Source organism: Mytilus trossulus, unplaced genomic scaffold (genome assembly GCF_036588685.1).
Source record: "Mytilus trossulus isolate FHL-02 unplaced genomic scaffold, PNRI_Mtr1.1.1.hap1 h1tg000234l__unscaffolded, whole genome shotgun sequence".
In the NCBI taxonomy this organism is placed as follows: domain Eukaryota; kingdom Metazoa; phylum Mollusca; class Bivalvia; order Mytilida; family Mytilidae; genus Mytilus; species Mytilus trossulus.
This window is the reverse complement of record NW_026963315.1, coordinates 2,947,709-2,962,223: the sequence shown is the minus strand read 5'-3', so window position 1 is coordinate 2,962,223 and position 14,515 is coordinate 2,947,709. Positions and strand designations below refer to the sequence as shown.

Sequence of the window (14,515 nt, the reverse complement as noted above, 5' to 3'; positions counted from 1 at the left end):
TATTATCAATTCAAGAGAATCTAAGAGTAATTTCGTCTACAGATGTTTGCATGTATAGTTGAGGGGGTGGGAGATTTATCTACACTTTGGGATTAAAGAGGAGGCCATAATTTTTGCGCAAATTCGTAATAGGGTCTTTATGTGACGAAAGTTCGGGATATACTTTTTTCAAGACTCAGGAACTTAGGTTTCTTTTTCAGAATCAGGAAAGAAATGCTTATTTTTCAGGAACGCATGAAAACATCCTCCTTACGCCCTTCTTAAATTACCAAGATAAAATTATAATGTTTTGTTCATTCTTTTTGTGGTTTGCTATCACAATTAGGGGAAGGGGGTAAAAGACTGTTCCATATGCATAAATCAATGTACATCTTCAAATAAAAAAGACAATGTGCTATTCCCAAGACAATAGTCCATTTGCCAGTTACCGATTTGATTCTGTTATTACACTCATTTTTCACAAATTACCTCCCTTTGTCAGGTGTAGACTGGTTCCATACCCGGACACAATTGGCGTCTGTAAATGCAAAGCATAATTAATTGAAAGTATTAGCGGTTTTACTAATTTTCCATAAAAGGGATTTCTGATGTTCAAAAGTAATAAGCTTAACAACAAATTGATGAAATTAAAACAGATTTAAAAAACTTAAAGGTTACTCACATAACGCTCGGATTAATTTACTCTTTTTGTTAGTCCTCCATTGAATTAAAAATATATGTTCTCATAAGGGAGACAGCTAAAAAGGAATATCTAAATACAGGGTCAATGACGGGAATTGGCAAATAGACTAATGTTGTTTTTATCTTTGGTCGGGTTGTTGTCTCTTTGACACATTCCCCATTTCCATTCTCAATTTTAATCATATTAGTATTTGTTGTATTTGTACTTATTTAGTAATTTGATTGAAGAAAAGTGTATCAGTATGCTCAATTTAATAAATTCGAATCTAATTAAGTTAAAGGTAAGATGAATTTAGTAGAGCTACGTGCTAGCTAAAGATTATTTCCCTTTTTATTGCTGAAAGTGTGAAATTGGTAGTGACCTCTCGATGCCTTTCCTTGTATCAAATCTCGCGTTAGGGTAAACTCATCATAGATACCAGGACTAAATTTTGTATATACGCCAGACGCGCATTTTGTCTACAAAAGACTCATCAGTAACGCTCGAATCCAAAAAGTTAAAAAGGTCAAATAAAGTACGAAGTTTGAAGAGCATTGAGGACCAAAATTCACAAAACTTTTGCCAAATCCAGCTAAGATAGGGATTAGTCTGCATTCATTAAAAATAATTTTGAATTGCTGTCACATGTAACTTATGTTTACTCAATTATTCCAATGTATCGTTCTTTGTGATATTAATCTTGTACTAAGAAATTTTTATTTGTCATTGAATGTTAGCGTACTTTTTTGAAACAACCCAAGATAATTTGTAATATTTTATAACAATAGAGTTTCTTTCGTTTCGGCAAGACTGCGTCTGGTAAAAGAACACTCACACAAACACAAGTAAATATATATTTAAAACTATGAAATGTAATATGTATCAGATCGTCTTAAAGAAAAGATACCCCACAAACAATGAAATATTTTTATGAGTTAAAACATAGATTAATATACGACTTATATGTGTAAAAGACTGGGCAAATTATTGACAGAAAGGGTTATTTAATAAGTTTTAAAAAAAATGAAAGTGAATATATATTTTGATTGCCAAATATTCATCATCAATACCAGTTTCCTGTTTAAAAAATGTATACTAAAGAAAACAATGAAAAGTTTTATAAAAAAAAATATAACAGTATGTATCAGTACGTGTGTTGACTAGGCAAGTATTACACGCTTCTAATCACAAAAGAACTCAGAATCGGAACCTACATAAGCATGGAAATTAGAACTAAAATTACCAACTAATAACTAAAACTTGCTTAAGGTACTACTTGCAACTTTATTTGAAATAAGGTGCATTGTAGTTTATAGATAGTAAAAGTGCACTGTTTAATTAATTAGCAGTACAAACGACGAAGCATAAGTTACTGCACAGATAATACTTTTTGGGAACGATTCTATGAGTGGTAAAACAACAATTTGAATAACTACATCATCACTTTGTAATAGTATATATATTAAAAGAAATTTGATTAAGAAAATTACTACACCTCTCGTTTTCCTTTATAGGGACTCCCAAATATGGCCTCAGCAGTATCTTGTGGTCCATGTTTGTACGATGACATCGCCGGGGTGGCAAATCGATGGTGCACTTATTGTGAAGAGGGATTATGTGAAGATTGCGAAAACGTTCACAGGAAAAGCAAAATATCAAGGAACCATAAGGTTATATTAATAGAAGATTATCGCAAGATTGAACATGTTTCAATCTCCCAGGTCTGTAAGAATCATGGAGAAAACCTTGAGTGGTTCTGTACAACTCACGACAAAGCCCTTTGCATGGTTTGTGTCACGTCAAATCACAAGTCATGTTCTGGTGTTGTACCAATTAGCGTTGCCTCAACAAATGCAACACAATCGACTGCTTTAGCTGACCTTGAAGAATCGATCGAGGGAACGCTGCTCAACGTGAAACAATGTATAATAAATCGTCAATCCGCTTCAAAAGAAATTGAAAAACGAGAATTGGTGGTTAAAACCCTAATTCATGAAACTCGGACAAAAATTAATGGTCACCTAGACAAGTTAGAGACAAAATTATTATTTGAACTAAAGTCAGCCTCTCAGACTTGTAAATCGAAATGTGCAAAATTCATGCAAAATTTAGAATCAACAGAGGACAAGCTCACCAAACTGAGGGAACAAACAATACATATGAAACAATTTTCTTCTGATATACAAGTGTTTCTTGGGACACGCCAAATTAATAATTGTGTCGTAAGCGAGACGGAATCAATTAAGAGTACCATTAGTAATACCAAGGATAATGAATTGAAAATAGTTTTTCACAACCTCATTGCGAAGTTATTAGAAGAAGTCAAAGAATTTGGTCAGATTAAAGTCTCAGCCTGTGCGACCAGTCTGCATTTCAGAGACATAAAAATCGATCAAGCTCAAATAGGGATCACTATTCCACCATCAAGAAACATGTCTGAAATTAAGCTTCAGGTAATGACATCTTTTGATATATTCAAATATAGAAAGCATACAATGAATATTTCAAGTTGTGTTTCATTGCTGGGTGGTCATTTCTTGATGGCGAATGGAAAGGGAAAGCATTTAATACTGTACAATGATAAAGGCAAACATGTGCGAGCAATTGCGGTCTCTTCCCGACCTTATGACATTACAGTAATTAAACCTAATCGTATTGCTGTGTCATATGGTGACGCAAAGTACTTAGAAATAATGAATATCAATACCTTTACGGTTGAAAAGAAAATTGAACTACAAGATGATTGCTTTGGAGTATCTGAAGAGGGTGGAAGACTTTACGTTGTAGGGTACTCTTCAATACAAGTCCTGGATCTATCGGGAAGGCACATGGAAACACTGAAAATGGAATTGAATGATGTGTATTACATTACAACTAGCAAAGACAGGCTATTCTACACAGACACGAGCAAAAACAAAGTACATTGTTGTCGTTTGAACGGAGAAGAGTTATGGCAGTTTGAAAGTGAATCCATTCGTTTGCCTGTAGGTATTACCGTAGACAATAAGCAAAACGTGTATGTTGTTGGTCATAGTTCCCGTAATCTTACCGTCATACAACATGATGGAAAGGACAGCACGACTTTATTGACTTTACAAGATGGACTACATAAACCGAATGATGTGTATTTTGACATAGAAAAAAGAACATTACTTCTGTGCAACGAAAGGGGAAAGGTTACGCTGTACAAAGTTATTTAAAACTTTTCAAATCATGTTCGAAAAATTACGCTTTTGTAGAAACGTTCCTACAATATACGAAATAAGAACGCGATAAACGTTTGATATTTTGTCTTCAAGTTGGATAATAACGTGGCGCTGCGTGTATCCTTCTTTATTCTAAGCAATTGTGCTCACACTTAATTATTCAAAAAGGATATGAAATAGTGTGCCTCCACATAAACTTATCTGAGAGCTTCCTTAATCAAATTTAAACAGATTTTTTTTTACAATTTAATTACTAGTAGATGTACAAACAATATATTATGTGACTGTTTTATGGCATACGGCCCTCAAGGTAGCACTTTGTCAATGGATTGCATTGCTTGCATTGATTGTCAAGGTATTACAAACCATTATGTAACATTGACACACACACCTTCGTGTGATGTCTTTACTTGTATTTTAATTTGTAAATATACCTTATGAACTTTGTGGTGACTGTAAATCTTGTAAGTCTCTTTTAACTCTATAACCCTATAATCATACACCATTTTTGTAGACACAGCTTAATCTATATAGGCAACTATTGGTTTTAAACCTTATCTTTTTGATCAATAAACAAAGGGACATAACAAAAAAACTTTTTTCAATTTCAAATCTGTCTGATCACCGCAAAATTTACATGCAAAAGGCTGCTAATGAGACATTGGTCTGTTCAAGCAATGGGGTCTACTTATTCAATTGTCAAAAGTATGAGAATTCAAATTTTCTAGAATTTTGAAAGTTGGCTTGCGTTGCTTAAGCATCTTTTTCCCTCTGATATCTAATTTATAGTCAATAATTTGTATGTTTATGTATGAAAAGAGAAGGTTTCATAAGAGTGCCTTAGTGTGATAATCATAAAATTATTATTTCATAAATAAGTGTTTTTATAAGAAACAAAGCATTGAAGTGTATCTTTTTAAGAAGTTTGTGTTTCTAACACACATTTTTTCATGTCTTAATCATGTTAATATGCAAACACCATGGACTATTAAAAGGGCTTTTAAATAAGAAATAAACATACTTAAATTTTATTGCAGTTTGATAAGTTTATACATTTAATTAAGATTATGTTACACACTCAAGTGAATCAGTGATTATTGTGCACCAAACATGGATTAATTTCAGATCAATTAAGAACTGAATTAAGTCGACAGTAAAGAAAGTTGCTAAATGAGAGATATAGGGATGACAATCCTGTAGTGGGTGCATTATGCATTAACTATTGCTTAAAGCTTTATATTTCAGAAGGAACAAATCTCAACGGTTAAGCAACTTTTTAATAAATAAAATGTTTTGGTGAAATATTCAATTATATGAGTACTATGATACATTCATTTGGTATATAGGATCCTTGCATTTAACAAAAAGGATTAACCTGACTTCTCATTTCATGGATCAGTGATCAAAGTAAAGTTTTCGTGGTCAATACCTTATCTCAGATACTTAATGCAATAGGTCAACTATGTTTGGCATGATTGGGGTGAATAATGATTGCAAGGTGTTTGGAATTTTCTTTTTGAATTTTCCTCGGAGCTCAAAACATTTTCGTATTTTTGTGATTTTAATTTATATCTGAACACTGTGGATTCACTTTTTTCCATTGTATGCTAATTTTCTTTGATTTCTTGGGTAAAGATGAACCTAAAATACAAATCTACAACAAAATACAGACTTTGGCATAACAAATAAATATAAGTGTTCACGAAAAGTTGGAACCAAGGAAAAGTATAAAATCACCAGGAACAGATAAACTTATAGATTGAAATAAACTGTCAACGCCATGGCTAATAATCTAATTCAGAAGGTCCCATTCGTTAAAGGGGATTGTAGTGATAACATAAGGAACATGTCCGATATCATCTGTGAAACGGTTATTTCATAAGTCAATTAATTGCAACCAACACCTTTGAAAATATGTTGTTCTGATTTTTGTTCCTTTAAAAGAGATCAATATTTATGAATAATTCATACACGAACACAATCCGGATTATCCTGAGATATTTGTCTTAAAAGTGTTCAATCCAATAGCTCAACATGGAAAATTTTAGTTTGGAACTTCCAAAACAAGTAGAAAATGTTGGCTTTATAAAAATCAGATGGACCATCATTAGTTTACTGAAGATAAAGAAATTGAAAAAAAAGTGAAATTCATGATTCAGATTTAGGGAAAAGCTGCATACCAATATTTTGTATCAGATATCAGAATGTGAGTTCTTATTTTTGTTAAACCAAACCAGTCATTTATTCACATTAACAGAAACCTTGCAATAATTTCTGAATTTACAGATTTGTCCAACATTAAAAAATAGTAGGTAACCATAAACCACTGGCCTCTTCAACTATGGACATAAATGTCTGTAAGAACAGATGGCAAAAAAGGAAAACAGTCAGAAACTGATTAAACATTTTAATATAATAATATGAATTGTATGATATCTACATCAACTATTTACAAATGTTCAGGAACTAAATATAAAATGAATTTGTATTTGATTACATAAGGCATTTTGGCAGGGCATCACATATTCTCCATAATGGGTCTCTAGATTGTGTTCCTGTAATCAGCTGATATATGGTTTCAAATTTGTTGATTGATGAAGAATATTTGGGCCTTCTTTACCAATCTGATTGAAATACAGATCCTATTTTAGAAGGATCTGACATCACTCAGTTAAATTTTCTGTTCTCCCTATTAATGAAACGCCTGCTTTCAAATTTTTGAATGTGTGTTTTATTACCAAAAACAATAGGATCATTAAAGGCCATCAAACAAAAAGCAGAAAGAAGTGTCTTCACATCCTTATAAGATTAGACTTGGACGATTTGTATTTCAATCATAATGCTTTTTTTTACATAAAAATCATAAATGTATTGAAAATAACAATGAAAATGTTATGATGGTTATCAAAAATGAAAAAAAATGAATTAAGCAAGCACACATGCCAAAAGTCACTGGAAGATCTTGCTGTACAAAATGGATACTTCATATTTCAATTTCCTAATAAAGAACACGTCCAAGATTTTGATCAGCAAAAACCTTTTAAACCTTCAGTGGATGCTCCAAAATTTCTGTAGTATATTCAGACACAATGAAAAAATTCTATATTATGGCAGTTAAGCTGTGAAACTGACAATTGATAATACAGAAGCTGTTAAGGCAAATCAAACTTCATACTGAGAATTGCTTCATGTATCCTATATATACAGACAACTACTTTCTAATTCACTCAGTATTAGGTTAAAAATGCAAAGCAATAGCCAAAGCTTGATTTCACATTGTCTGGAAACATCATCTCAAGTTTAATTTGTCAGGAATATCAAAAATGAAAATTGACACATTCACAACATTATCCAATCACTGTTCTTTCAAACAACATGATATGTCTGTCTTTGTTGTAGTAATTGATCTGAGATCATTGGTGAGGAAATTTTACCCAGAATTCATTGTTACAATTCCTCTTCTGCAACTAGTCCATCTTTATCCTTATCAGAGTGTTCAACAGGACTCAATGCCTTTTTCTTCACTCTGTACTTCCTTAAATTACTAGGGGTAGCCCCTTGAGAAGCATCCTTCGGAAGTCCTACACTAATATCAGGGGAAGTAACTGGAGCCTCACGGTCAAGGGAGGTAACTGGATTCTCCATAGAATCAAATGTAGTGTCTATATCTTCTGATTTGTAGTACATTGGATTACAAAAGTTTGTAGAATCGAGCTGTATATTTGTCATATTCTGAAATAGAAGATCAGAGTTCTTAGTCATTCAAATCAATGATATGGTTTTAGGCAACACTTTCTTCATTCAATTTTGTAAAGGTAATATCTTTGGTTATCTTGCTTGCTAGCTGAATCATGAAGTCACTATTAGGTTAGGTAAACTACCCTTCTTTTAGAGTAGACTAGTTCAACAGATCTATCTGTCTTTAGGACTAGGCTACTTCTATCTGTCTTCAGAACTAGGCTACTTCAAAAGCAGGGTATTATACCTTACCTAATAATGACTTCACGGTTCAGGAAGCAAGCAAGCTTATAGAAGATATTACCTTTACCTACACACACAATGCAAACGGCTGTAAAATAGTAAACTGACTAGTATTTCATCTGAAAGCAATCCAACTGGAATGGTTTGCAAAATTAAGTTTGATTCCAAATTTAAATACATTTATCTTTATTGATTACATCATTTCACTAAGAAAATATAAAGGATATAGATATGAGCATACCTATTAAAAACTTAGATGTTAATTCAATGATCTAAAATGTGTCTGACATACCGAAAATTGATATATAAGAAGTTGCACCCATCATGATGTTCATTTAAGGATAAAGGATCTTCTCATACCCTACAGGAGCATTGAGATCCCACAAGTTTTTGATGGGGTTTGAGTTGCTCAGTCTTTAGTTTTCTATGCTGTGTGTTGTGTACTGTTATTTATCTTTATCTTTTTTAGCAATGGCGTTGTCAGTTTATTTTTGATTTATGAGTTCAAATGTCCCTCTGGTATCTTAAGCCTCACTCTCCTTCAGTTATTTCCATGTCAAAAAAACAATATTGCATCCTGACACGTTTAATATACTTACATGCCCTGATGAGCTGGTATCGTCACTAGTAAATGGAGGTGTTATTTCTACATTGGTGCCTTCTCTATAAGTCACTACTCCAGATCCTCCTTTGAATTCACCCTTCACTACTTTCCTGTATCGATATAAAAATGCATTAAATACACAAAAATGGTTGAAAAACAAACAAAATTTAAGGATGTTATAAATTATTTTATTTATGAACAAAATGCAGAGACGGCAAGTTACTTTTCTGGTGGGAAGGTGAAATAAGGCCTTTCATTAATTGTGCAATATGAAATTAAATCTTCATTTGAAAATATAATGCATTATAAGACATACAACAAAATATGTGTAACTGGTTTAAAACCTTGAGCATTGGAACAAATGATATAACATTATTTTCATTCTGGTGTAAGATCAATGAGATTACTAATACTGTGGATTCATTATTATTCGTTGGATACCAATTTTCGTGGATTTCGTGGGCACAGTCAAACCACGAAATTAAATATTCAACGAATGATAATTTTTCTAAAGGTTTGAATGCAGGCTTCAGCAAAACAACGAAATTAAATATCCACAAATATGCAGGCTTTTCTTAATCCACGAAAATTGGTACCCACTAAAATAAATGAATCCACAGTAGTCAAAAACAAGAAATATTCAAGAATAATATTATAAGAGGGACAGATATTATAGCTTTATTCAAAACAAAATTCCAACAGGAAATTCTTGTGGCAGAAAATATAATGATAAATTTTCTTTCAAAAATAAACTTACACAAGTATAAAATAAAGATTTTTGACATACAAACCTTTTTCTTCTGAAGACATACAACAGCAATAGAATCATGATAAGAACAAATCCCAGAACAGAAACAGGAACTATAATTGTTGCAAGTCCTACAAAAAAAAATATATGAATTAAATCAAATATGCATCTATGGTAACAAATCACATGACAAAAGACTTTAGTTGTAGCAATTCCTACCAACAAAAAAACATACAAAATTAAGCACGTTACTAAGGCAGAAAATCTAAGGAAAAAAAAGAGATTTTATTTTTTGAGAGTCTTATAAATAAAATATACAAAATTGAATTCATTGATTACTGCGGTTACAAATCTCAGAACAGAAGCAGCCATTATGATTGTAGTAAGTCCTACCATTAAATATACAAATTATTAAGAATGTTACTATATGGTAACAAATATAAGAACTCTGAAGCAGGCACTTTAATTGTAACAAGTCCTACAATATAATTTTATTCAGTATGCTACTATGGTGAAGTACATGAATTCAACAATTATAATGGTTGCAAGATTGTAGAACAACCAAGCAGATTTTTTTAAACCATAAAATTAACACAGTGCAAAAATGGTTGTCAAGATCCATTAATAAATTGGTTTGCAGTATAAAGTCCCCCTACCACATGCTATTTTCTAAATAAAATCTGCCCCTGACCTTAACTTCATTTCAAACAAACATCAAACTATTATTACTTACTTGTTGACTCCAACTGCGGCATGAGTTTTTTAGGTTCTAAAAGTTCACAGTATGGTCCAAGAAAACCTGTAAAATTAAACAAAAGCTGCTGATATATATCTTTCATTTAATAAACATTTGGAAAGAATTGTATGTGCTAACAATGTGATTTTCCACATGATTAATGTTTCCAAGGGGCATTACTCTTTCAAAAATAATCAGCATTGATTTTCAAACTAATCCAATAAATTATAAGGCAAAAAATAATTTAATACTGATCTTACAACCAGATGATATAAATTCTGTTAAATTAATTTGAATTAAAACAAGAATGTGTCCAAAGTACACAGATGCCCCACTCAATCAAATTCCATTTTACATGGACCGTGAAATAGGGTAAAAATCTAATTTGGCATTAAAATTGGAAGGATTATACTATAGGGAGCATGACTGTGTACTAAGTTTCAAGTTGATTTGACTTCAATTTCATCAAAAACTACCTTGACCAAAAACTTTAACCTGAAACTTCCATTTTCATTTTCTATGTTAAGTGGACCGTGAAATTGGGGTCAAAAGTCTAATTTGGCTCTAAAATTAGAAAGATCATACCATAAACAACAAGTGTACTAAGTTTCAAGTTGATAGGACTTCAGCTTCATCAAAAGCTACCTTGACCAAAAACTTTAACCTGAAACTCCCACTTTCTTTTTCTATGTTCAATGGACTGTGAAATTGGGGTCAAAAGTCTAGTTTGGCTTTAAAATAAGAAAGATCATATCATAAGCAACAAGTGTACTAAGTTTCAAGTTGATTGGACTTCAGCTTCATCAAAAACTACTTTGACCAAAAACTTTAACCTGAAACTCCCACTTTCATTTTCTATGTTCAATGGACTGTGAAATTGGGGTCAAAAGTATAATTTGGCTTTAAAATTAGAAAGATCATATCATAAGCAACGAGTTTACCAAGTTATAAGTTGATTGGACTTCAGCTTCATCAAAAACTACCTTGACCAAAAACTTTAACCTGAAGCAGGAGCAACGAACGAAGGAACAAACGGATGGACGGACGAAGGAACGGAGCCACAGACCAGAAAACATAATGCCCTATCATAGGTGGGGCATCAAAATATACAAATAACAAGAATGCTCCACTCACACTATCATTTCTATGTTCATTAATATTGAAAAGATCCTTTCATAGGGAACATGTGTTCTAAGTTTCATGTCAATTGGTGTTCAAATTCATCAAAAACTACCTTTAACAAATGTTTTAACCTTAAGTGGGACAGATGGATGGACGGACAAATAAATGAACTAGGTGGGGCTAAATAGGACTTACCAGGCGGGCAATGGCAAATTATTACTGATGAATTATCCTGGACACAAGTTCCTCCATTGTTACAAGGGCATGCTGAAGGCAAAGGTCTGGACTCTTCCATTGCTAAAAATACAAATTTAGGATTATTATACATATATGGATTATTTCACATCAAAGACACCGTAAAGAGTTGTCTCGAATGGGAAATTTAAAATCAAAAAATAAGTAGAGCTCTTTTTTTGTAAAACAATGTAAGAGTTGTCTCTCATTATGAATTTGAAAAATAAAACAAAAAGATCCAGATCTTTTTTGTCAATGATAATGTAAGATTAATTAGAGAGCCGTGGTGTAGTGGTTAGTGCATAGGACTACTAACACAAAGGTTCCTGGTTCGATTCCCGTTTGGGATGAAAATTTCAGGAACTCAATTTTCGGCTCTCCCTTGACACCATTTGCAAGTATGGTCTTGAGGAAACGATGATAGTCCGTCGGACAGGGACGATAAATGGCTGACCCGTGTTAAGAGAGAGCCACATCTCTTGCACGTTAAAGACACCCTTGTAGATTTCGAAAAAGAGTAGGCTAATGCCGCTACAAGGCAGCACTCGCACCCGCAAAGTGGAAAGGGATTAATATAAGTTGCAAAACTTGTTTCCCAATCCACTATAAATAAATATGTTTAAACTAAGATTAATCTCCCATTATATATGAAATTTAAAAAAACTTATGGCTATTTTTTATCAAAAATTGTAAATTTGAATTTAATAAAAAATATACTTTTTAAGTAAATAATTAGAAAAGAATTATCTCCTATTTCTTTGCCTACTATGGCCTGTCTCTCATTAACATATTCATCAAATTCAATGTGTCATTCTTTCTAGGTCTCAGTGTCACTTTGAAATGAAGCACAACAATAAATAAACCTTCTTATTTCTGTTTTTATCAAATGCAGTGTAATCCAAAGAGTTTGCTTTTAGATACCTAAATTGTTCCAATATAAAATATTAGGTTTGTATACTGTGGAATCATCAATTAACCCCTTTTATAAATAAGCTATTCGTTTATGACAAATTAATGAAACATGCAGCCACAACCTATACAATTATATCGGCTCTAAAAAAAAGTAAAAGATAATGTGACAGGTGTCAATCTATCCTGTAGACTTTAATCTTAAGTTAATATTTTCTTGCAAATGTTGTTAGAGCTATTCCATTAAAATGTATGTGGGAGGGTAGGAAGGGACTTCTAAAATATCCCTACAACCAAGAACTATTTTTTAAATAATTTTGCATAAAGTTTTGCATAGTGGTAATACATGTAGATGCATACTAAAAAACTCATGACCCACATTCAATAATTAAACTTTCCTTCCCTCATACATTTTAAAATGGAATAGCCCTTAATTCAAATTATAAACTCACCAGCATCACATAGAAACTTATTTCCTGTTTGAAATCTTGTACCATCTGGACAAGCACATCTATATCCTCCAGGAACCAGTAAACAAAGATGGCTACACTTATCAGAACAAGGATTTTTCACTAAAATCATAAACAGATTATTTCTAATACAATTCAATGTTGTAAATAGATATAGGAAGATGTGGTGTGAGTGCCAATGAGACAACTTTCCATCCAAATAACAATTAAAAAAGTAAACCATTATAGGTTAAAGTACGGCCTTCAATGTTGTATACATATTTTGAAAACCATTTATATCATCCAGGTTTTTTGTTTGGTTCGAGATGCTAGGTTTTTGCTTTTTTATGTAGTCTCCATCTACCGTATTTGTTGCTTCTTGTCAGAAACCTATTAGTATTCTTTAACATCAAAATTAAATTGACAATTATATCAGAAATTGCATGCATCTTCCTTGAAAACTAATCTATATGAACTTCTTTCGAAAAGGCTATTTCAGCAGGTTAACAAAAGGTTTTACCATCTTATTTACACATGAGCTACTGCTTACTAATAGAACGAATGCCAAATATGTATCAAAACAAGAGGTTCCATGTGATGTCATACATAGTATACAATTATCTTCTAAAAGTTTGAACAGGTATATATATGTATGCAAGGTGTCAGACCACCAATTCACTCCCTCAAATTTGGAAAGTATATAAAGTAACCATACTCTGAATAAAAATAGTGCTTTTGGTGTCATTACTTGGTTAAACTAACCATCACATTTGCAGAAATGAAACTTTTGGTGAGAGAGAAAAATAAATTGAGATCATTTTGAGTAAAAAAGAACTTGTCTATGAGTTTGCATTATGAATTGAGGATTAATGTGCTCCATAGTATGCTAATTTAAGTATCCAGAAAACCAAGGATTATTTTAAGTAGTAGTTATGTTACAAAGGTGAGTTCTTTCTTATAAGACTTTAAATGTATATTAAAAATTGGCATCTTACCAATGATTGAAAAGGAAATACAAATGTAAAGTCAGCCATGTAGTTGAGAGGAAAAATAAAGAACTGAAGAAGGCCAATGGCCGAAACGTCTTGAAAAATTGGTTTATCTAAACAATTATATAAAGTATGTTCCCTATTGGAATTTTGAAAACAAGGATGTAGAAAGGTGACAAATGTACAATTTAGGATATACCTGGCTTCTGTGAGGTTAAACTTAAAGTAAATTGTTAATAAAGCTGTGAAAATTACAAAGTTTGGTTGACTAGATAGGGAAATTTCTTACACCAAATATTAAAAAAAACAATCAAATTATTTCTTCATACAAAAGGTACGTGTCATGAACATATAAATAAACAAATAGAAAAGGGGGCAATAACTCTGTGGATGGAGAAATAGCTTGAAAACCATAACAGCTACAGAAATAATTATAATTATATATGAAAAATGGTAACCAAGAATACAAACCTGAAATATTATGTCTCTGTGTATGGAATACTCTGACAGTTGTTGGTAGCAGAAGCCCTGATTGTAAAGTGGAGTTGATTCCTCGACCAAATTTATCCATTTTCATTATACTACCAGACTGTTGTGATGCAAAGTATAGGTTACTTTCAAATACATCAAGACTCATAGGGTTAATTATCCCTACATAATGGAAAAACAAGCAAGGATTAATAAAAGAATGATACTCATTAAGATTCTGTTGAAGTTTTCTCTTCTTTATTATAATTTAATTATGGATGTAAGGTGTCTACTGATTGGCTGATGTTTTGTTTATCAGCTCATAGACATAATTTTGTCATGTGACCCAGATGTCATCAACGTTTTTACATGGTTAACTCTGGTTTAAAATGGAATTTAGAATAAAAT

General features: G+C 32.1%; 2 protein-coding genes across 2 annotated transcripts in view; one reads left to right on the top strand and one right to left on the bottom strand.

Annotated features, from left to right (window-relative positions):
* Positions 1 to 2,187: 2,187 nt before the first annotated feature.
* LOC134701241 (uncharacterized) lies at positions 2,188 to 3,861 on the top strand. The gene has a single exon (XM_063562371.1). The coding sequence runs from the start codon at positions 2,188 to 2,190 to the stop codon at positions 3,859 to 3,861; it is 1,674 nt and encodes a 557-aa protein (XP_063418441.1).
* Positions 3,862 to 6,308: 2,447 nt separating this feature from the next.
* Positions 6,309 to 14,515, bottom strand: part of LOC134701240 (low-density lipoprotein receptor-related protein 2-like) — a 113,074-nt gene continuing 104,867 nt past the window's right edge. Inside the window, exons 71-77 of the mRNA XM_063562370.1 lie at positions 14,111 to 14,290; positions 12,654 to 12,773; positions 11,254 to 11,355; positions 9,934 to 9,999; positions 9,244 to 9,331; positions 8,448 to 8,562; positions 6,309 to 7,599 (exon numbers count right to left, since the gene is read on the bottom strand). Of these exons, the coding sequence (XP_063418440.1) occupies positions 7,315 to 7,599; positions 8,448 to 8,562; positions 9,244 to 9,331; positions 9,934 to 9,999; positions 11,254 to 11,355; positions 12,654 to 12,773; positions 14,111 to 14,290 (956 nt within the window). The 3' untranslated portion in view covers positions 6,309 to 7,314. The remainder of the gene's footprint in view (positions 7,600 to 8,447; positions 8,563 to 9,243; positions 9,332 to 9,933; positions 10,000 to 11,253; positions 11,356 to 12,653; positions 12,774 to 14,110; positions 14,291 to 14,515) is intronic.

Excerpts from the sequence above, each read along its gene's own strand:
- LOC134701241 (XM_063562371.1), top strand. The coding sequence starts at position 2,188 with ATGGCCTCAGCAGTATCTTGTGGTCCATGTTTGTACGATGACATCGCC.